A 22,862-nucleotide genomic window follows, 5' to 3' on the forward strand; every position below is an offset into this window, starting at 1 on the left:
GGTCTAAAAGGATTTACTAATTTCTAACTTGTGCCGTAAAACGTGCATTCCATGTTCATGCCATCTCCACTTTATCAATGTCTGATTGCAAAAGATTTCAGATAATAAATGTCGGGACTCTGGTTGTCCAAATGAAATCTGTTAAGCCCAGTTTCCACCAAACACTTTCAGTATGGTACCTTTGGAACCAAAAGTAACCCTTCAGACATGACACCTAGACCCTAGGTCTGTTTAGTGTTTCCACTGCAGACAGTACTCTTTTATGTGGGCAGGGTTGTTGTTATTCACTGCTCCGTCCAGCACTCACCAATTTCCTCCTATCAGTCCACGCCTCGTTTATCTTCCACAGAACAGGGTTGCACGCTGATATTCAAAAATAGTGAGTTTGTTCATTTAGTCCTTCTCAGGCAAGCTCAGGGGTTTCATACATGGGCCAGTTTTCAGTAAACCACCGACCAGAGTGTTATCTTACATCTTTGGTCTGAAAAGTGAAGCCACTACATTCTTTCCAATGGCCAGGAGGGGGCGGCTCCACTGGTTGCATAAAGAAGTCAGATTGTTTGGAAATCTACAAGAAGATGACCCTACTTCTCACTTGAATTACTCCCTCAGTAAACATTTTTCTGTTGAGTTTATGGTCTCAGTTGCAAGTTTCAAGATCCAACCCTGGCTCCTCTACAGCTCCATCCTGTTGTCAAAATATGGTCACTTCTGACTCCAAAAATCCAAGACGGCAATGGCCAAAATACCAGATTTAAAGCTTCAAAACTAGAGTCTACAATCCATTGAGTGACATCACATTGGATATGTCCACTTTTTTTTTTTTTATTACAGTGAGTGCTCCTGGGGCATTTTTGCAGTAGAAATCAACTTTTGTATTGGCTTGAGTGAGACAGAGAGCATAAAGTAGCAGTCACCAGAGGGAAAAACACACGTTATCCAAGGTTTCCATCTCAAGAAAGCTTCCCTTTATCTGCCAGAGATACATGGTGCTCAGCAGGTGGTGACTTCTTTCAGTCAGGCACACCTTCAGGTTATGGACGTTTCAGTTCCGCAGTTCCAATTCAGGCTGGCGACACAAAGCAAGAAGAAGGTCCGTCGAATGTTACTTACAATGCATCACAGTGACTGACTGTATTTACAGTATAGGAAACAAGTGTGCTTCAGCAGCTCCCTGCCACGCGCCTCATCCTCACCAGTCTTCTTCAAAGCCTTTGCTGTGAGCTGTTTTTCCCGGCAACTTCAAAGCCTCCCTCCCACTAACGGTGCCGGGAAAAAGGACCGGCAACAAGTCAACATGACCGAGGGTTGCTCGCTCTCACACACCCTCTCTTGCACACATACGTGCACTCTCTCCTCTTCCCCCGGGGAGAACACAGGCTTGACATCACTGCTTGCAAGAAAGTCATATTTATCTTGTGGCAGACGCTGCCGGTACGGTCTTATTTTAGATGGATGCTTTCAAGTGTTGTGATTCACAACATCTCCACGTTCATTCAAGAGTAGCACAAAAGACTGGAAACTACATTTACAAAGAAGTGTTTCTCCCCAGGTGAGTTGGCAGTGATCTTTTTGATGTGCCTCTTGGCGGCATAAAGCAATGACCTGAATGCAATTATGCACGCTGAAAACAGAACATCAGTGGATTGTGAGGACACTCTAAGGGCCTTTGTCGCAAATGTCAGTCATTTCACAGCTCAGAGCAGTAAACACTCTTGTCTGTCAGCCCAAATGGGCAATTTGCAATAAAATATAACCCTTTAACAATATATTCAAATTGATTTTAGACTCTGAATGTAACACACAGCCAAATGTTCCTTTAACTGTTCACGTTAACTGTTCGCAGAGTGAAATTCCTTATTGGTTCATCTCATTACATTCATGCCAATCTGCAATTAGACTCTCCTCCTCCAGAGCCCTTGAGAATGCTTTGACTTCATTCTCATGCATCAAAGCTGTTTAAATTGATTTTATTTCCTCTGCTTGTCATGTATGGCTGTTTGCAGGGGAATTAATGCACTCTCCTGAAAGCATAATGATCTGACATTCAGGGAAATGCTCGTTTTTGAGTCACGTTTAAAGATTTGTGTCAGATCAGCTCAAACATACAACTGGACAATAAAGTTGCCTAGAATGCATCAAAATGATATTATTTAACCCTTTGAACATTGGTATTTTTGCTTATTGTGATATCATTTCTTGGGGTATCTTCAAATGCTTTATATCCCTTATGTCTGTACAAATGAAGCTGAAAGGTAATGTGTGTCAGAAAACCATAATAACTGATAAAAGTACTAAAATTGTGTCATAAATACAAAAAAAAAAACAGTTTTCAGCATTTTTGACAAAATAAGTACACAAAATAATTTGTTCCAAAAGATTTTTCAATGTAGAAACATTAAAAAAAATGTCCTTACATTCCATAAATTATTTAAACTATGTACATTATTTAGTTTTTGAGATATGCTCATTTCTATGAGCAGAGTGCAAATGCGTTTTCTCTAATCAGTCCTCTGGCACGACTGCATTTTTGCATGGATTTGCATCGCATGTAATGTCACACAAGCACACAACATGATGACATGAAAGACAGAAGCCTTAGCTCTCTGCTGCTAAAATAAAAAATGCTCTGGGTCTTATGGTTTCATTTTAGATTGATCTAAACAGCATCATGCAAACAACAATCTCCCAAGAGTTAAAAAAAGGCTGTGTAATTGGACTCCTCACCCGTCAAAGAGGTTGCAGGACTCCACACAGGTGCGGCCTCGTCTGAAGTATCGGCAGGAAAGACACTGGTCGGGCCCTGGGCCCCAGCACCCGTCGTCTGAACACATCCGATCACACACCATTCGCTGCTGAGCTGTGGAGAGAAAGGACGTTAATAAATCAATCAACAAAATACATGCACGCCGATCGCCATGTTTCTGCAGTAGCCATGAACGGAAAAACCCAAAGAGTGGCTCTAGATAGGGCCGTTCATGTTTTTGTGTTGGCCACCATTGTACGCAATGATTTTTTTTCAGTGAAACTGCTTTATTGAGTGTTTTCACTTGTTTAAATCGTAGGACAGATAGTAAAAAAGTACGTACAAACAAAAATAAAAAATGGCATGCGGCAAAAAAAATTAGACTATTTCTACAGTCAGGCTTTTACCTCGCCAGCTGTGTCCCCAATTTCTCATGTCCAAAATGTTTGTAAGCATGGGTCAAAGTTTCTACCATTAAGTCTGTTTTATACACTACACTACACTACACTACTACTCTTTCAGGCCTCGTTCTGTGCGTTCGCAGTGTCCGCAGTGTGAGACTTCTATAAATAATTCGGCTCTGGTAAAAACCTCCTGAATGTCTGGATCTTAACTTATCAAAGAAAAAATGTCAGCACACATTAGCAGGTGCTGGATGAGTTGGCTGTCTGTGATGAGCCAAGCAGCATCAGAGAAACACTTATTTTTTACGTGAAACTGCTAAATTCAGTGTTTTTACTGGTTTTGATCACCTGGTTTGTTTGTTTAGGAGAGGAGGAGACCTCTGCAGATAATTCAGCTTCCAGTAAAAACCTCCTGAACAATGAACACAGCCCTAGTGTGTGTGTATCTATGTGTATTCATACCTTGGAGAAAAGTGTTTCCTGAAATTTGTGTGTGAGTACGTGTTTTCTAGCCAAGGGGCTGCCCAGCTGTGTGAGTAAACTTGGTATTCCCCACACCTCTGTCATTAAAGACTGCCCCCAACCAAAACCCTTAGCCCTTTTTTTTCCAGTCGAAACCACAACAATCAATGCTGTTCATCAGACTCGGCATGTCCTCCGTCCGGTGAGTGACATCCACATCACCGGGTGTGTCACCCGGTGGGGGGGGGGGGCCTTTGTCAACAGCCGAGCAGTCAATGGCAGACAGGGGGTTGAGCCTAATGAAGAGGGCCGTGTAAGGCCCCATCGATTGATCTCTAACACACACATACACCACACTCATTAACTGGCTAATGATATGAACCGCAACTTGGCAGGGCTGAGAAAAACTATGGTGGTTCATGCTTTTGTTTTTTAGTTATCTCTGCCTGGTTACTCAGACATAAGAACATAATTTGCAATTAATTACAAAGCTGTAGTGGTATTTCCTCCCAGTGTTATCTGTCAGACATTTCCACACTCTCCTTGAACAACACTGTGCAGTCATTTTCCACCATCTGCAGCTGAAGCCACATGTAGACTATTCATCATTCCATCAGGTGTCCGCTTCCCTGTGGCTAGCAGTGAGCTTAATCCACCTCTGTGCATGACACATTAAGCACTTTCCTCACAGCGAGCTGAATAAGGGCTTTCATGGCCAAGGAGCAAACGATGCCGGTGACATAGTCGCCTTGGAAACCGGCATGTCAGTGTGTAAGACCGGGAGGGAGTTTTGCAGAGATATGTGGGGAGTTTGGAATTAATTAGAGTCTAATATGAAAGAAAATAAGAGAACAGGGGGAACTTAATAGGTGTTTGGTTACCACCGGTTGTGAATTAAGATAAAACATGTGTACTGAATTATAGTGTGTATCAGCACGTGTGAGTTTCCTCTAAAATTCCCCAAATTGAAAACAATGACAATTTCTTTTAATGTGGCTGATAGCACAAACCCCAAATTGTTTTTGTTTTTTTTCAACCAACAAGGCAACTTTGCAACCATAGAATTTAACTTTACGAGTCCAAGTGGAAGACAAGGAGCCAACTGAGCCCTGCTTGATTGTTCTCTTAACTTCTGCTTAGTGGCATCTGACATCCTGAATGAAAATGTAATCAAATACTACAAACGTCTAAAGATGTTGCAATATTGCTTAGAGTGTGCAGAGTTTTTAAGACAACTACTCACTGCATTCCTTTGGATCCCTGTTGTTGCGAATGAGGACTTTCTGGCTCGGTGTCCGGAAGAGTGACGTCCAGTTGACGGTGTTGTAGAAGCACAGGCGGCTGTTGTTGAAGATGTAAACGTTTCCGGCACTGATCTCGTCCAGCGACTGGAATTGAAGGGATGAGATCCAGCGCTGCTTCAAGATCAACAGAGAAATACCACTTCCACTGTAGGAGAAAAGGGAGGGAGAGGAGAGAGATCATGAGAAATCAGAAGGAAGTAGAAGTGAAGACAGAGAACATAAAATGAGGGAAAGAAGGGAGGAAGAAAATATCAAAAAATGAGCATAAAGTGAAGACGCATGGTTTTAGAGAATGAGGTCAGGAGAAGAAAGGTGGTGAGAAACAAAGAAAGGAAAGGGTGCCGAAGGAATGGGAGGAAGGGGAGAGCTAACAGCCAGACAAAAGGAGATCAAGAGGAGAGCTTGACGGGTGCAACAAGGTTTTTAAAAGATGGTTAAAATTGAGGAAAAAGAAAGGAGTAAAGCACTAAGAAAAAGAGGAGGAAGATGCAGAAGGAGGTTGCTCCAACTCTGAATGAAACATTGCTGCGCTACAGGCTCATCACTGGTGTTTACAAGGCGGTATCTCCTTTGACTGCCAGCACTATCAGATCCATCACTTGTAAGTGAACACAGAAGCCGTTATCAAAACAGGGCTAAGCTGCTTGACAGCAGCTCTTCAAAGAGCCTCTGTGCAGAGCGACACGGCCTGCAGGCTCATTAGCCCCAACAGTGGCCATCCAAATATAGCAAAACAGCAAGAAAAAAAGAGAGCGCTAAAGGTCTTTCTGAGAAAGCACCCCCAATAATATGAGCATGTCATCTGCATGGAAGTAAATGATGCATGTGTAATCTGACTCAAAGCTGTAAAAGGTGACGCTTAAGTTTAAAATTAAATGTGTTACTCAACTTGTCTCTGAAGTCCTTAACTACCTGCATACACGCATGCCATACAAGAGGGCCCAGGAGCTAAATAAAACACTGAATCTTGAGTCCTAATATGTTTTTGTTTTTGTTTTTTTTTAGGGATTTTAGGAGTTTAAAGTCTACAATTCTGGAGAAAGATTGCGGATATTCTAACTCAACTCCAAACAAACACGCCCCTCCCATCAGTGCTCCCTCAGAAGCTCTGGTAATATCTTTGTCATACATTACTACCATGGTGTAGCTCCGTTCCTTGTGGGTGAGAGTAGCCAACATACTGTTGTGTGGCTCATTTTTGTTTGTCACCCTTTACATCACCAGGTCTACATAAGCAAGGCTGTATGTTTTGTTTCAACGTCAGTGAGGACATAAATGAAGCAGGGGGTTTCATTTCATTCATTTCCACATCCTGGTGGATTTTTGTCATGCGCCAGTTTATGACGGAAATGTCTCGTTTAAGAGCATTATGGGGGGGACCACAGACTGTATCATCATAAAGATGGACAACATGACAGTTTCCCAAAGATGAGGTCAAAACAGTTCACTCGCCCCCTGGTGGCTGGCTGCAGTATAGGTCAAAAACCCCACCCCTCAATGTTAGCAGATAGGACATGGGCCACTACAAAATTAAAGTATATATCAAATAATTTTACCCCAGGATGGTATCTGTTATTTTAGGTTCATAATTTACTGCTGTGTGCGTCAATCAGAGCGCTTGCGAGCAATGACGCTGTACAAAACAGGTGTGAGGGGAAGACTCTGGGAACAGGGAGGGACTAACGAGACAGGTGTGCCAGAGAACAGGTGGGAAAACCCACAAAGACAGGAAGTAAAAGCAGACACGACAAATGAGGAGAGAATCTACAAAATAAAACAGGAAGCAGATTAAACATGAATCATGACATGAAACAAGAAACACAAACAGGAAACTCCAAAACAAAGTCCAGTATGAACACCTGATTTCTTTTCAGCACACATACAGAATGGACTGTAGGGTGATATCTGCTAAATTTGAAAAAAACTGTATTGGATGAGGAGCCGTTCACATGCCGCGCCTTTAACTGCCTGGAAAATGCAAGGTCAGGTGCTGGAGAGCAGCAGGTTGCGTCTGAGGTTACTAAGCAACCTTAACCACCATGGTATCATAGCCTATTTACCCGAAATCCTGAGTGCAGAGCTGATCTTCTTCCAGGCACTGTTTCATCCGTGGGACAGATATAAAGCTCTGGCAACCCTGAACCAAAACAATCAACTTTTCCATATTTATCACAGACTGCTATTTAAGGAAGAAGGGAAAGATCTGTTGGCTGTGATTGGTTGTTCCTCGTCACATGACGTGGTGAGCGCTGCTGCGTTCCAAAAGATGAACTCAGTTCATCTCGGGGCACAGCCGTCACACCCTGAAAAATAGGCACTCAGGAATGCGTGCGCCGTGATAGGGTCGCTCTGGCCTTTGAGCTCTGGCATCTACATTGAAAACAATGAATTTGAGGGCGCAAAAACCACGGCATGTGTACGGCCCCTTAGAATCAAGGACTCCACCTTTAACCAAGAGAGTTAGACTGACGGTAACATTAAAACATACCTGTAAAGAGATCTACCACCAATGGTTGCCAGGCTGGAAAAAACACTCAGATCCGTCATGTTCTCAGGCCAGGACTGGATGTTGAGGTAACCTAAAGAGAACAGCATGTGCAAATGAGTAAACTTATCTCTGGATGTCATTTTTCTTTCAGTACAATGATAAAAAGGAGATGAAAGTAAAGGGAAGAGGAGTCTAGAGCGTATTTGATGAAGGAACATATGATTCATGAGTACAGAAATACAGAAAAAAACCCTTTGCTGCCTCCATTCATTGGTCATGGAGTTGCACTGCCTCTGTGAAGTTCAAGCAAGAATCCATTCTGTGTAAAAAATGTGTTCGGAGAAGACAATATACGCTAATTAAAAGAATGGATTTAATATTCTGCACAATCGGCCCGGTTGCACTTGCCTTTAATGACAGATTACATCAAATCAGGATCTGTGGAAATGACATTAAAGGGATAGAGCAGGAAATGGCTGGGATAGAATGGCCATTGCTCTTTCTTATTGCTTGGGTTTTTCATTATGAAAATGCAGTTTCACTCCATTAGCTGTTTGGCTCAACTGCAAGTCGCAGTTTAATATGACAAAAGGGTTTGTATACGAGGTATTGCTCATCCCTTAAGGCCTCTAATAGTTAATGAATAAATACACACTAAAGCATGCACACACACAGCGGCGCATTACAGTAAGCATGTATAACTATCAGACGTACACACACACACACACACACACTCAATAACATAATATCCACCAGAGCACCTTTTAGAGTTCACTGAAAAAAAAAATCAGTTTTCCACTTTCTTCTCAGAGCTTGCTTTTCCTGCCTCAGAGGCAACATAATTCACACACACAGACACACACACACCACAATATTGTTTTGCTCAATCAACTTCTCCAAGGTGACCCCAGTGAGGCCGTCTCACCTGTGATCTCTTTCACAGTGCGGAACACGTTGAGACGCTCAGGGTCCAAAGGTCCAATACCATGATACATGTCCCTGAAGAAAGCAAACAGAGAAAGTGAATACTATCTTTTTAAAAATGGAATCCATCTATTGCTACAGCATGTCCTTATTTATAAAACACTTCTTAAGGTAGAAACACTGTGAACTGGAAGGCAGCGGTGAGAAAATAATGTTCTTCATATCAAAGTCAGAGCGCTATTTGCCTGTAATGTGCTGAGTGACGTTCAGAGTTACACATGATTCTACCCTCACAGCTTCAGGGCACTTTGACAGTGGTTTTTGAACGAATGGAGAACATTGCTTATTGACCTTACTGAGCCAGAATTTCACTGACACAGTGGGATATGAATGGAGAACTTTTTTTCCCACATGCCTACCTCTCTTAGTTTCATGCTGCTCTATTTCATGCCGTAAGTACAAGATGTATGCAGGAATAATACATAAAACAGTTTGACTGATATATGGTCAAAGGGAACCTATTGTGTTCATTTTCAGGTTCAAATGTGTATTTTGTGATTGTACTTGAAAATATGTACATGCTTTAATGTCCAAAGAACACTGTGTTTTCCTCATGCAGTCTGTGCTAAACACCTTTATTCTCCCTCAGTCTAAAATACTGTCTCTTTAAGCTCTTCTCCTGCAAAAGCCCAGTCTGCTCTGATTGGTCAGTGTTTCCAGGTCTTTGCTACACCAAAGTAACCCGGAATAAATTTTTGTTAAATAATTCTTATCGTTGTTTAAACACTGTCATTTTTTATCCTTTTTTTGTCTTGCTTCTGATTCTTTAGATGCTGTAACCCCATGGTGTGGGATTAATTAAGTTTTATCTTATTTTATGTTATCTCTTAAGGAGGAATGGCAATTCTTGTGGTTTTACAACTTTACAAGGCCCATACTGAGCAAAGCATATCAAGTTTGTATTTCATGTACAATAACTCCCTTACTTCCAATTCATAAGCAATAATTAGGAGGTTACTGCACACACTGCTATATGAAGCTACATGTTAGTGTCAGTAAATCATGTAATCTTAAGAATAAGAATAACTTTATTCACCCCCAAGGGGAAATTCAATAATATTGGTTGCTGTTGTTAAATATCTCCCAGATTTTGGCTCATATTCCTGCTGAAACATGTGCGGTTAAGTTTAGAAGCTTTTATTAGTGATTTTTCACAGCAGAAAGTGTCACTATACTCAGTTACAGTCATTTTATGGCTTCAAATAAAGTGCTAATGTACATGTAGCTACCTGCTAACATCAGAGGAATGTAATTTTGGTTGCTGTTGTTAATTTCTCCCAGATTTTGGCTCATGTTCCTGCTGAAACATGTCAGTTTGTGTTTAGCAGTGTACTTGCAGCCTGGGAATGACTGTTATGGAGTAGAGTGAGACTTTTTACTATGAAAAATCACCAATAAAAGCGTCTAAACCAAAACATTAAAAACTGGACATATTGCAGCGAGAATATGATCTAAAATCAAGGAGAAATTAACAATACTGGCAACCAAGATTACATGTTTCCCTGACCTTAGCATGTAGCTACATGTAGCGGTGTACTTGCAGCCTGAGAATGATTGTATAAAGCAGCAATATCCACTGTGAAAAGTCACCAATAAACACAATAGAACAATGGAATGTACAGCAGGTATATGATCTGAAATTGGGGAGAAATTAACAACATCAGCAACCACGATTACATGTTTCACTGATGTTAGCATGTAGCAACATGTAGCAATGTACTTGTAGCCAGGAAATTACTGTGTAAAGTCATACTTTTTAGCATGAAAAATCATGTTAAGCTCCTAAACCTAAATCTTTTCCAGCAGGAATATGATCAGGAATGATGGAGAAATGAACAAAATCAGTGACCAAGACAGGTTACAGGTTTCCCTGAGGTTAGCATGTAGCTACATGTAGCAGTGTTTGTAAACACTTGCAGCACCGTGCCTCGAACACATGACCATACAAAAAATCCTTCACGAGCCAAGAGTTACGAGTCAGTTTGTCTCAAGAATAAAACTACAGATCAGTCTGAAGCTTGAAGGTTTTGCTCACAGATATTACTTTCACATACAGTATGTTTACCTCAATATTTGAAACATGGGCCACTTTTAATAAAAACGTCCAATATTGTATCATTTTATATATGATAGAAAATAATAAAAAGGCAAATAGGTCCCCTTTCAGTGCTCAAAAAAGTAAATAAATCTGAGAATACTGTGTGTGAGCTTTCAAGCTGTCACTTACCCTTTAATCCCTGTAATGAGGAAGATGAGGTTGCCGTTGATTTTGGTGCAGTTGACAAATTTATCAATATTGCTAGCATCCACTGTTTGAGCTGTCTGCAGGCTGCCAGTCCCTATGCCGTCGCACACTGATGAAACAAATGCAAACACACAATCATACATTATTCAAAGTAATTAAGTTGCCTTTGGTATGAGTTAAATACTGTAGTATATATCCAAAGTGCCCTTGCATAGCAGAGACCTCATCTTGAGAAACTACTATTAGCTATTTGTCACGTTAATTTTTCACTCTCTTTTATGAAAATATAGCCCTGCTTTGGTGCACAGGCAAGGCCACGGCCCCTCTCCATGCATTGGGATTCTTTTGATGAAAGCATGGGCCAATCCACAGCCAATTCCTCCCTATAATGAATTCATTACATCTGCATTAATTACACTTGCAGTCTGGTGTGAGCCAAGTATTTCTGACACAGGCGGAGGGGATGATGAATAAGGCTTGCATTAAGTGGTGTAACCAGTTTTTGATAGTGATTTATACCAGCCAATTCCATATCTGAAATGTTAATTTGTTATCATTTCCCCCAGTTCCTTGGGCTATCCCTCATTAACCCCTCCCTGCTGCGTGACGATGTAATCAAGAGATTAGCCAATCAATGGATGCTGCAGCCTATACATGGAGCCCGTAGGAAAACACCACTGTCTTCCCTCCAAAGAGAAAGGGCAGATCGGTTACCTTTGTGGGAACAATATAACGAAGGGGCTAATTCTCTGTATTGAACTGAAGTAATGCTGTTTAATTTCACATTAGATGTTTTAAGCATTTAGTTGACACTCGCACAAAATGAGTTGTAATTACCAAGCAGGTAACAGCAGTTTGTCATTATGGGACTATTTGATGTTAATTAACATGTCGAGTGTTGTGGGGATCAAACGTGACCCCTCATTTTTGCCATATTTGTCACATTCAGCCTCTAATGTGTAACAAGTAATGCGGAGGATATTCATAGCAATGATATGAGAAGGGGACAAAATGAGTAGTATGTAAGAATATTTTGTATTAAGTCAAAACTGCCTATTCTTGAAATCAACAACACAGAAGATTTCGGGCATACTAAGGCCTCATTTACATCGCAGACCGCTGTTCATACCATGGAAAGTCTTATATAAGTAAACTATAACTGCAAAAATTAAGGATGTTTTGCTGCCTCTTGCAGCAGCTGGAGTCTGAGAAAAAAACAAAAAAAACCCCAACTCAATTTACTGGGCCGACTGCCAGCAACTTTTAAGGTGGAACATTTACTTGTAATGTGACTCAATGCATGAGTTGACAACGTGAATCCATCAGCACACCTTATATTTCAGTGTGACAACTTTGACCATTAACTGAGCATAGCGTTAGTTCAAGCAGACATGATGTCAAGCTAAGTTCATATCCCAGCTACATCAGCTGATCTCAAACAGCCAAACAACTGATGGAGCAGCTGATTGATGGAAGGGAGTCAGCTGATAGATCACATGATTCCTTTCTATGCAATCAATTGGTGAATTTCATTCTAGGTGCCCTATTTAAACTGCTCTGAACTCTTGCTGCCTTAGGCTTTCCATGTAGGCGCATGGAAGGGCAGGGAGATTTTCTCTCTCTGCCTTATGGCTTTCAACACAGGCGCGTGGAAGGGCAGAGAGATGTGCCTTCTCAGCCTTATCTTTCTATGTAGGCGCATGGAAGAAACTTTCTGCATAGGCCTGAGGAAAGGCAGAGGGGCCTCAGAACAGAGCCATACCGCCAAATATAATACTGCAATGGAAATAAAGTTTTCTTTGACGGAAGTGTTCCTGACTTTTTATTGTCTCTCTTGGATGACACACTTTTAGTAATGAATGGATCTTCAAGCGTTTACAAATATATATTTTAATTTCGACCAGGTCATGTGAACTGCATACAATTTAATCCTCAATTGGAGGAAAAAAAGCATCATGGAGTGTCGTTCTTGTGGGCTCCAGCTGGCTGTGCTTGCCTGTGAAGGACTAAACTCTCAAACCCGCTATTTTTTAATATCCCATCGAGAGTGGCTCTCACTGCAGCCTGTTTTTTTTTTTCGAAGTGGAAACGTGGCTTTACTGTGAAACAAAAAGATCTATCTCTCTAGGAATCCTAATGTGTTAATGTTATAATGTTGTCTTACACTTATAATAATAATAATGATATGAGCCTGTCAGGGGCAAAAACATGCACTTTTAGTAAAGATAAATTGACAGTGCTTATGTGCCTGGCTACACTGTAGCCTGAAATGTAGCTCCCGGCTGCAGCCCACTCACTCAGTACTGGAATAACTTGAAAAATTGTTGTTCCTTTTAGTCACTTAGATACAAAAACATAGGAAAATAAGGTCCAGGTTGAAAAATACAGAAGTTCAACTTTAATCTAATAAAATCTGGCATGTAGCTGACTGTGTGTATCTTAGGGTGGAAGCTATGGGCAACTTACTCTAAAATTACACAAGATGTTGATATTTTTGAGGGTATATTAGGAAAAATAAATCAGCTGTAAGTATATTTAGTGTAATATAAAAAGGCTAAGCTGGCTCCCCTAAAAGTATATTACATTCTCTAAAGCTTTTTAAGTAATTCTTGCGGGCTACTGTTGATCTAGTATCATTACTGTTAGCATAAAGCTATTAGATTAAAATGGTTTAACTGCATAAGCTCTTGTACATACAGTAAATGCAGTGCAGTCGGCCAGGAAGTGAGGGAAGCAGGAGGAATATATATCTCTATAAATCCTAATTTTCATCCCACTGAGTATAACTTCCACATCATACACTGAAACATGGCCACAGATCTGTCTGTTGTCAGTGTGTCTCTGCACTGAGACAAATTTGACAATCTCACAAGGCAACAGTCACCAGTCATGAGTGATGGAGGCACTCACTGATTCCAATGAACAAAGAAATACATCATCATTTCTAGTTTCATCAAAATTGGGCCAATAATGGCAGTTAAGAGTCACTCAAAGTGTCAAACTTTGACACGTACTTATAGTGCAACCATCAGACCTAACAATATGATATATGAACATAAAACACTGACTCACTCTCACAAGTTGCAACAGAATCACACCAGTAATGTTTGATATATATAAGTTCAAACATCTACTAATCCTAGCTCATTGTGACCATCACCAGACCTTTGCGCTGGTTAGAGAAATAGTCAACCAATCAGAGATTTGTGGGCAGGATTATGAATGTAGAAGTCCTACTTAGCTAGCTACTAGATGTTTGGTCAGTTCCCTGTTTTGTGACCTGTGCCAGCGGTGTAACAGCACGAAATCCAACTTGTATTGCATTAGAGATAAGCAATATGACAACGTGATCAACACAACATTATGCTACAGACTAACAGGGCCACGAGTGTTTGACAGGCCGGGTGTCGAGCTGAGGCCAGCAACATGAAGGAGATTGATTTTCAGCTGAAGTGGGAGGAGGAAGATTCACACGTCGCACGTCACACGTTGAGTTTTTTTATGAGAAATTTCATGTGTTTTTTGGGGTGACGATACAAGATACTGAGCCATGTCTCCGTTTCAGGTTTCAGGTCTAAAAGAAATGTAAACCTGCACCAATATGGCAACATTTTGGATTTGAAGATGACCAAAGAGGTGAGCTGAAAAGTCATGGGAGTGGCTACACTCTCATTCATGGGCTCAGTGTCATTATGTTTCACTTGAGAGTGGCTGTTGAGCCAACAGTGGCACCCAGTGGTAAAATTCATTATATTCTGGTTCGTTGTATAGCTTAATGTCAAACTGGTTTAAAAATGTGTACACTGTCCCAACTCTACTTGCTACCAAGCTACATGCATCAGCAACAGAAAAATGTCCAGGAAAAAACAGTGACAAGCATGGATGAGCAAGCAAGGTTGTTGGAAGTCAGTTTAAAGACATAACTATTGCATCCCTGATTTTGAGCAGGATATCAAGTAGGGATGTCAACGGTTGACCGTTAAGGAATTACTGCTTTTAATGCCATCCTGAGCCAACAGCATTGCTGTAAAAACATTGTGCCCACCTTTTAGTCTCCTCCCAGGTCGCCCAGATGAGTAAGTAGCTCACTTTATAGTCGCAACCCCCCTTTAGCACTGTTAAGTATGTTAGCACTGTTAGCACCATTAGCACTGTCAGCATGGCTAGTGGTGCTAACATAGTTAACAATGCTAAAGGGAATACTGTGGCTCAAAATGAAGCAGCTTACTCAGTGGGTAACCTAGCGTAGAGACTGAAGGGGGGCTACTATATTATCACAGCAATGCTGTCCCGACACTGGGATGGCGTTACTAGTGGCATTGCAACTGAGCAGCGTTGTGAGCTAGCTCCCACCTCATCCTTGTGGTGTGCAGTGCAAAGCAGCCGAAGCTAGCTAACCAGTAGAGACCAGTGGTTACACAGTGGGCAGTTAGTTTCCACATGTTAATGGAAAGCCGACAAAAAAATAAAATAAAAAGCATTTACAATATAAAATATTGACATTTTTTCCTGTCAAAGAGTTTTTCCCTTATCCACTGTAAGGGTCCAAGGACAGAGGGATGTCATATGCCGTAAAGCTCTCTGAGGCAGATTGTAATTTGTGATATTATGCTTTATAAATACAATTGAATTGAATTAAAATTTCATCACCTCTAAATGGATAATGTTTTGAAATGCGGCGTTGAAGCTCACTGAGTCAGTGGAGTGCCGCACTAAATGGAAAGGCCTCTTATATTTCATGTCATTGAAAGCAAATTAACCAAAACTGACGTCCCTAATATCAAGTAACCCATTAGAGTGTTCCCTTCTACCTCAGATTTGACCCATCAATGTAACTGTAAACTGTTAAGAACATTGTGCAAATAACGTAACATTAAACCCGTGAGAAGAAATTTCTTTAGCTGAAATTTGACACCAGGATGATGAACACAGCCCAGTCTGATGTACGGCCCATTTTGTTGCTCTGCATCAGGCGAATTAAGAAGTAATATCATCCTATGGTTTACCTTTAGGACAGATGTCGGTACAGGGGATGCACATTTTGATCCGGTTCTCCTCCACCTCCATCTTGTTGCTGGGGCATGCTCGGACACAGGAGCTGTGGTCCACCACGAAATTATCTGACAGTAACACAGAGGGAATGTTAGTGTTTGCTGACTTCAGGTGTTTCTCAGTAGAGCTGCTGTGATACAAATGCAGAATTTTAAAAATCAGAGTGTTGCATTTACTTGAAGAACAATTTCCTGGAAGGAAGGACCCCTCTGATGGTGAGAAATTGATTGTATTTTAATCACGTTTGTATAATGATCAAAACTAATGGTCTAGGGCTATATTGCTCAGGAAAAGTCATGAATCAAATTAGTACTTGGGAGCGGCAGTAGAAAAGTGCGACTGGTGTATGCTCATTTGATGATCAGTGGGACTTGAATATGCAATCTGTTGATGTAGCTTGACTTTTAATGCACGCCCGCTGAATTACTGCTGCACTCTGACTCCATATCTGCGAAAGAAAGAAATACGATTCGCTTTTCTTCTCAGCTGCCAGAAGCTGAAACAGATGGCGTGGCAACTAGTTGATTGAGATGCGCAATTTATTTATGTCTGAGTAATTTATCTTGACTTGGAATAATTGTCTGGAGTCTTATTTCAGGATGGATGGAGGATAAATGCTTCTTCAATGGATACCAGTTCCCAGCCTATAAAACTTAATTATGAGCATCATTATGAGCATCTGTGTTCTTGCAGTGTAATGTTACAGTAACTATATCTACTTGCTGCAGCTTGGATGTGCATTGTAACTTGAAGCAGACTCACGTGGGCATTTCTTGACACAAAAGGCTCCATAGGTGTACTTGGCTCTGGGGTTGTGCTCCAGCTGAAAAGACGTGGGGTTGTAGACAAACGGCTGAGGGCACTGGGTCACACATGCTCCGCTGTCGTTGAAATTGGTGCAAGCCTGCAGAGGATCATAACCACAGTCAGTGGAAAGGCAGAGGATATCAGCCAGAAATCCCATAGGGGGGAGGGTGGGGATTTTCTCAGACAAGTCACTATGAGTGAAAGAGTCTTACAGTGGCATTTCATTTTTACGTCGGATCGTGACACACGGACCAGGCAGCCGCCCCTTGTCTCTTCGAACGCCAAATGGGAGAAAAATTGGAGCCATTGATCCACAGCCATGATGTAAATGGTGAAATGTTTTCCCATAAACCTCTTAAGTGTTTTTGTCGTCTGTGACCACAGGCTGAAACGGCAGTAATTGAATTGGATAAGCCTTTCTGTGAATTACAACTACAATATCGTCTCTGTCAGCACGCGCTGGCACGGCGTGCGTGAGTTTGCGAAATAGGAAGAAGTTGAGGTGATAAAAGGGACACTAATTGGAACACTGAATCACCAATTTGTTCTTTGAGGAGCGCCGCAACGGAAGACTTTTACAGCCCCCGTAAAATGACAAACAATTTATCAACCGTTAAACAAAGTGGATCATTTTCGGGCGGGTGAGGATGACAAACAGATGTTGCACAAAAGACATGGACGCACAGGATGGATGGTGATGAAGATGAGGTTAAAGATGTGATTGTTTTTGGTATTTGTGCGCGAGAGAAAAAAATAGGAGATAAAAGAAAGTTAAGGAAAAGGAAGGAGTGATAAAGAGGTGTGTGTGTGTGTGTGTGTTTGTGACGTACGAAGCAGTCCGTGTCCTTGGGGCCCGAGCAGCCGCCGGCGCACTCGCGATGGCAGCAGTCGCTGACGTAAGGCCCGAAGCATCGACCGTCACACTGCTCTGCACACACTGTCTTTGTCACTGCCAAGAAAGTGAGAAGACAGAATTTTTTAAAGGTCTGACACACACATTCACACTCATAAAAGAGACAATACCACCACCCTCAACCTTCCCCTCACGTTATAGCTGCACACAAACATTGCCTGATGTGGAGTTCAGGCAGAAACAAATGAGGGGCTGCAGCAACCTAAAGGTCAGACCAGTGGGTTTGCGACCATGAGGTCACCAGCTTGGGCGCCCAGACGGACTTTAAAAACACAGAGCACTGTCTCCACTCTCAACAGCTGCTCTGGAGGTGCCCTTGAATGAGCCTCTTATCCTCCAACCGGCTCCAGCAGCTGAAAGCAGTGTTTGGCAGCTCCCAGGTACGCATCTGAAGTGGGACGTTGCTGGAGCGAGCTCAATTGGTTTCCCCTGGATAAATAAAGTTTGGGAAAAAAAAAAGTTCACAGACCCCACTGATTCACCATATCTGTGTTTATACAATGGGTGTTTCCTGCCAAGCGGACCGATTGGCCAAAGACACCTTCCAACTGTGCTGATAATTCCCAGAAAGCCTGGCTTTATTTGTTGCTATGCCAACTCTGTGGTAACCAGGGAAATACTAACTCCTCCTCCTGCATTTTCACTGCAAAACTACTTTGACGGAATCTGTATTACTCTGTGTTATTATTGCGGTACAAATACTTGGATGCAGCTCGTACCTATTGCATCAAAGTCGCTCCAATACTTGTGCTAAAGAAGAGCCTCCCACACATTGTTGGTACAGTAGGAGATCTACCAGCCAGCGAGTCAGCAGGAGCTTGAAGCTGAGGCATTAAAAACTGCTGTGCTCACTCTCTGCTGTGTTGGGAACATAATGATGCGGTAGTGAAAAAACAATAAGGCGCTGTAGTCTATTAGTCTGTGTTAGTCTGAGAAAAACAGGCCAGCCCCTCTCTAGGTTTTGAAGGCATCAGAAGAACAGCAGAACTGCACTTATAAAGATTTCACTTCCTTCCTCTTTTGTCTTACTCTTGTTTTTCCATTCCTTTCCTTCTTTTGATATGTTTTCCATTGGAAACACGTCTTACTAAAGCCACATAAAATACTGTAACACTGAAGAAAATTCATTTCTTTTTCACATTTATGATTTAATTTCTTCAACTTGAGTGTGATTTTTGTCTTTAATCTCAAATACAATACAATACAATAAGATGAAATGCAAAATATTGCATGCAATATGCAAATATTACAGTATGACAACTGCATGAATTGTTATACCAGTTTGAAATCTAGCAGGAAGTACTAATTTTCCAGCACTTAAAGGTTAATGTCATTGCCTAATCATACACAGACAACACCTCTACAGCTCTATAATTAACATATTTCTTTCTGACAGTGTGAAGATTTATATCAGCCTCATGAGTTTGCGTTTCTGTGCTGTGCTGTGATCAGGTTGGAAATCGCATAGATAACAGATTTCGCAACATGTTGGACTATTCCTTTAAGTCAGCCCTATTAGTCTCATCTTAATTGTAGGTGTGTGTGTGTGTGTGTGTGTGTGTGTGCATACTCACGGGTTTGACACTGGTCTTCCTGATTGCCCCAGCAGCGTCCGTTACATGAGCGATGACATCGTCTGCCTGCAGAACACACATTTATGTTTATTTAGTTGCTTTTACTTAACTTACTTTTGGGGAAATAAAAAAGACTAAGGTTCATTTCCTGGAGACTAACCCTAACCACTACTTGCCTAATCCTAACCCTAACCTTAAACGCTAACCCAAAAATCAGTTCTTTCCAAATTGGGAACAAAAGCTGTGTCCCCAATGACCTGGTCTTGAGTCTGGTTTGTGTCCCTGAAGGTAACTTGAGTCATCCCCCCCACACACACATACATCAGACAACTCCTCAGCAAACTTAAGATGTAGTTTTGACACAAACACACATCGAGCCGCAGCCCCCTCACCCACCAAACGCCTAGTTGTCCAGTCACGCACACCCTCAGAACCTCCCCCGAACTAGTGACAGAACTGTCTAAATCTCCTACGCTCACCCGACAATAAACCCAGAGCCATTCTGGCGACTTGTGGCCTGTAGAAAACATGAGCATGAAAGACAGGCTTCTACTCCCTTCCATCAGGCGCTCGCACAGGCAAAGTGGGACCTGACAGAGCACTAACAGCCTTCATCTGCCAGTGGCCCATCATCAAGACTTAATCGACTACGGGTTAATTACAGAGTGCGTGGAGTAGTACAGCAGATTGTCACCCGGCCCCTTCAACCACTCCCACCGTGGGGTTGTTAATGTTAAATACTAACTACAATTTGGCAAAGGGCCCCAATTTGGCAACCTCAACTCCCACTCGCTCTCTTGTCATTTTTTTGGCCCACCTCCTCTGTTCTTTGCTGCTTTCCATCCTCCTCCTCCTCCATCAGTGCCATCTAATCAACAAAATACCAATGTTTTACACATATTGTACTTAAAAGTGTCTTCTCAAACCTTTAATTTAAAGTAACCAGCTTTGCACGACGTCTAACTCCCCGCTGATGCTGCCAGTGCAAGTTCTGCTCTGCTCAGTCTCTAAGCAAAGAAAGGTCATTGTGCCTTCTCGTCAAAGAAACTCTCAGCGTTTCCCCCATTGTCTTTCCTCACTATTTGGCGCCTCAGCTGTCCCTATCGTTCACCCTGACATGTTTTGATACAGAGGGCACGAATAAACTTCTATGTCTCCCCCTTCAAATGAGCAAGACGCTCGTCCATAAATGTGCAGAAAAGTTTGAGAGAGCCTGTCTTTAACAGCCAGTTCTTCTGACACAGAATATCCGCCGGACAGCGACGCCTGTTATGTCCAAAGCAGGGGGAGAGGAGGGACTGCGGGGACCACAGATGGGGGGGTGGGGGCACCAGGGGAAGTGGGCAGCTTCAAACCAGCTGTCAGATTCACTGAGATTTAAAAAGAGCACAGCAGACAGCAGCTCCATGGGCCTCGCTGCGGAGCCGCTACCATACCAGTACAATGGAAAGGTTCACACATTGATCTAACACTATGTGATTTCGCTTCCAAATGACCGCCAGGAAAACGGAATGAATAAAAAGGGATAGGGCATGACTGCTGCTGGTGGGGGGAGAGTGTGTGTGTGAGTGTGTGTGTAGTTCTATAGCATGTTAGCATGTGGTTTGCCTTCAGAATAAGCCTGGGCAATATGGAGGAAGTCAAATGTAGTTTTGAGTACCTCAATACTGATAATGTTACGATGTATTTGATAAATAATTGTTAATGTGGATTTAATGACCATGCAGGTAAATAATAAAAGTGGTTCATGCAGGCATTACAATGACATGAAATTAAAGGACTTTCAAGCACTATTTTTTCATTTTCAAGGACGTTACTGTAGGCATGTATTTTATTTTCAAATACAACATACATAAATGATGTGATCAATGTCTCTCTTTTAAGTAAAGGTTTACTTATCACACTGTTTACCCATCCCAACAGTATTCAGCAATGACATCACACTCGCTGAAGAGAGAGGAAACCAAATCAAGGTGAACAACAGGCTTGTTACGGTAAGTCATGTTAAGCTCAGCCATGCCAACAAAGGTCGACTGGTTTTGCAGGGAGGTTAAAGAGTGGAACAAAGTTGAAATAAACAGCAATGTCGGACAGGGCGTTATCAAGATGAGAAAGCAAGGAGAGGAAGAGCGTGCCATGGTTGCAATCGCATGAGATGGTGACACATCAGAATTAAAAAAGAAAAGAAAAAAGGGGAACAGTGTCTCATTCTGAGGGATTTAACTATATTGACTTAGCAACTACAATAAAAGACAGCACTATGAGGTTTGTTTTCAAGGACCTTTTAATGGGGATAGCAAGAGCAGCATTATTTGTATCTGTGACTGTATCTATATCTGTATCTGTGTCTGTGTCTGTATCTGTATCTGTGACTTGGTGTCTGTATCTGTGTCCGTGTCAGTATCTGTATCCGTGACTTTGTATCTGTGTCTGTATCTGTGGCTGTATCTGTATCTGTGTCTGTATCTGTGACTGTGGCTGTATCTGTATCTGTGTCTGTATCTGTATCTAAGTCTGTATCTGTGTCTGTATCTGTGACTGTGTCTGTATCTGTATCAGTATCTGTGTCTGTATCTGTGACTGTGTCTGTATCTGTGACTGTATCTGTGTCTGTATCTGTATCAGTATCTGTGTCTGTATCTGTGACTGTGTCTGTATCTGTGACTGTATCAGTATCTGTGTCTGTATCTGTGACTGTTTCTGTATCTGTGACTGTGTCTGTATCTGTATCAGTATCTGTGTCTGTATCTGTGACTGTTTCTGTATCTGTGACTGTGTCTGTATCTGTGTCTGTGTCTGTGTCTGTATCTGTGACTGTGTCTGTATCTATGTCTGTATCTGTATCTGTGTCTGTGTCTGTGTCTGTATCTGTGACTGTGTCTGTATCTGTATCTGTGTCTGTGTCTGTATCTGTGACTGTGTCTGTATCTGTGACTGTGTCTATATCTGTATCTGTATAGTTGGCTAAATTATCTGTGTCTGTATCTATATCTGTGTTTGCATCTGTATCTGTATCTGTTCAGTCAGGTAATGTAGCAGTAAAAGTACTGTACTCGGAATGGCAGGGGTTTAAACCAGAAGTGGGTGGGGCATAAACCAGAAAAGGGTGGGGCCTAACCAGAAGTTGTTCTTTTAAGCCTGATATTGATACGTCTTGATCAGAACTTGCTATATTTGTTATTTATGAGAAAACAATTTCAGGCCAGAGCTTCAGTAAGAGTCAATAAGAGACTAAATACAGGTACCCAACGAAGGATTTTACTTCATCACAAGATACAGACATAATTTACTTGCATGATACTCATACTCATGAGTAGATAAGTACATAATCTGTACCGGATACTTTTTTCATCCAAGTATTTGGCTCAAATCTACTTATTAAAGCCCTTAATTAAAAGGGGATTTTCAACATATTCCAGTGCTTGATTTTTTTTAATGTGCAAAATTCAAGCACTTCAAGCACCTTGTGAGAACAAGCTGAATCCCAGCTGGCCATCAACAACATTATCAATATTTTGTTAAATTTAGATTGTGAGGACAGGTGATCAAACTTTAATGTCATGACAACATCTAATGCCAATGACATCAGAAATTGATGACAGATGACACTGATATTTCCCAGGTAGCCAAAATGACCTGGCCCAGGATCAGCTTGAACTCGGCACGCTGGATGAAATTAGCCGGGCTGCATTCGGTTGTCTGACTTGGCATGAATGACGCCCCAGAATCGGGCCAAATCAGCTGGCCTGATTTCAGCTGCCAACACTGTCATCACTGGGCTTGTTGGTTTTACGTTGTTTTGTTAAGAACCAAAATCTAACGCCTTCCAACTCTATCTTTATGTAGAATGATGGCATTTAGTTGTAAGGTATGAAGAACAAAA

At 41.7% G+C, this 22,862-nt stretch overlaps 1 protein-coding gene across 3 annotated transcripts in view; it reads right to left on the reverse strand.

The window, feature by feature from the left end:
* LOC125884958 (receptor tyrosine-protein kinase erbB-4-like) overlaps positions 1–22,862 on the reverse strand; it is a 396,776-nt gene that overhangs the window by 95,721 nt on the left and 278,193 nt on the right. For all 3 annotated transcript variants that reach the window (XM_049570285.1, XM_049570286.1, XM_049570284.1), the window contains exons 5-13: positions 18,980–19,045; positions 17,323–17,441; positions 16,448–16,589; positions 15,640–15,753; positions 10,616–10,742; positions 8,330–8,403; positions 7,405–7,495; positions 4,856–5,061; positions 2,728–2,860 (exon numbers count right to left, since the gene is read on the reverse strand). In XM_049570285.1, the coding sequence (XP_049426242.1) occupies positions 2,728–2,860; positions 4,856–5,061; positions 7,405–7,495; positions 8,330–8,403; positions 10,616–10,742; positions 15,640–15,753; positions 16,448–16,589; positions 17,323–17,441; positions 18,980–19,045 (1,072 nt within the window). The remainder of the gene's footprint in view (positions 1–2,727; positions 2,861–4,855; positions 5,062–7,404; positions 7,496–8,329; positions 8,404–10,615; positions 10,743–15,639; positions 15,754–16,447; positions 16,590–17,322; positions 17,442–18,979; positions 19,046–22,862) is intronic.

This window comes from Epinephelus fuscoguttatus, linkage group LG24 (genome assembly GCF_011397635.1).
Source record: "Epinephelus fuscoguttatus linkage group LG24, E.fuscoguttatus.final_Chr_v1".
NCBI classification, from domain to species: Eukaryota; Metazoa; Chordata; class Actinopteri; order Perciformes; family Serranidae; genus Epinephelus; species Epinephelus fuscoguttatus.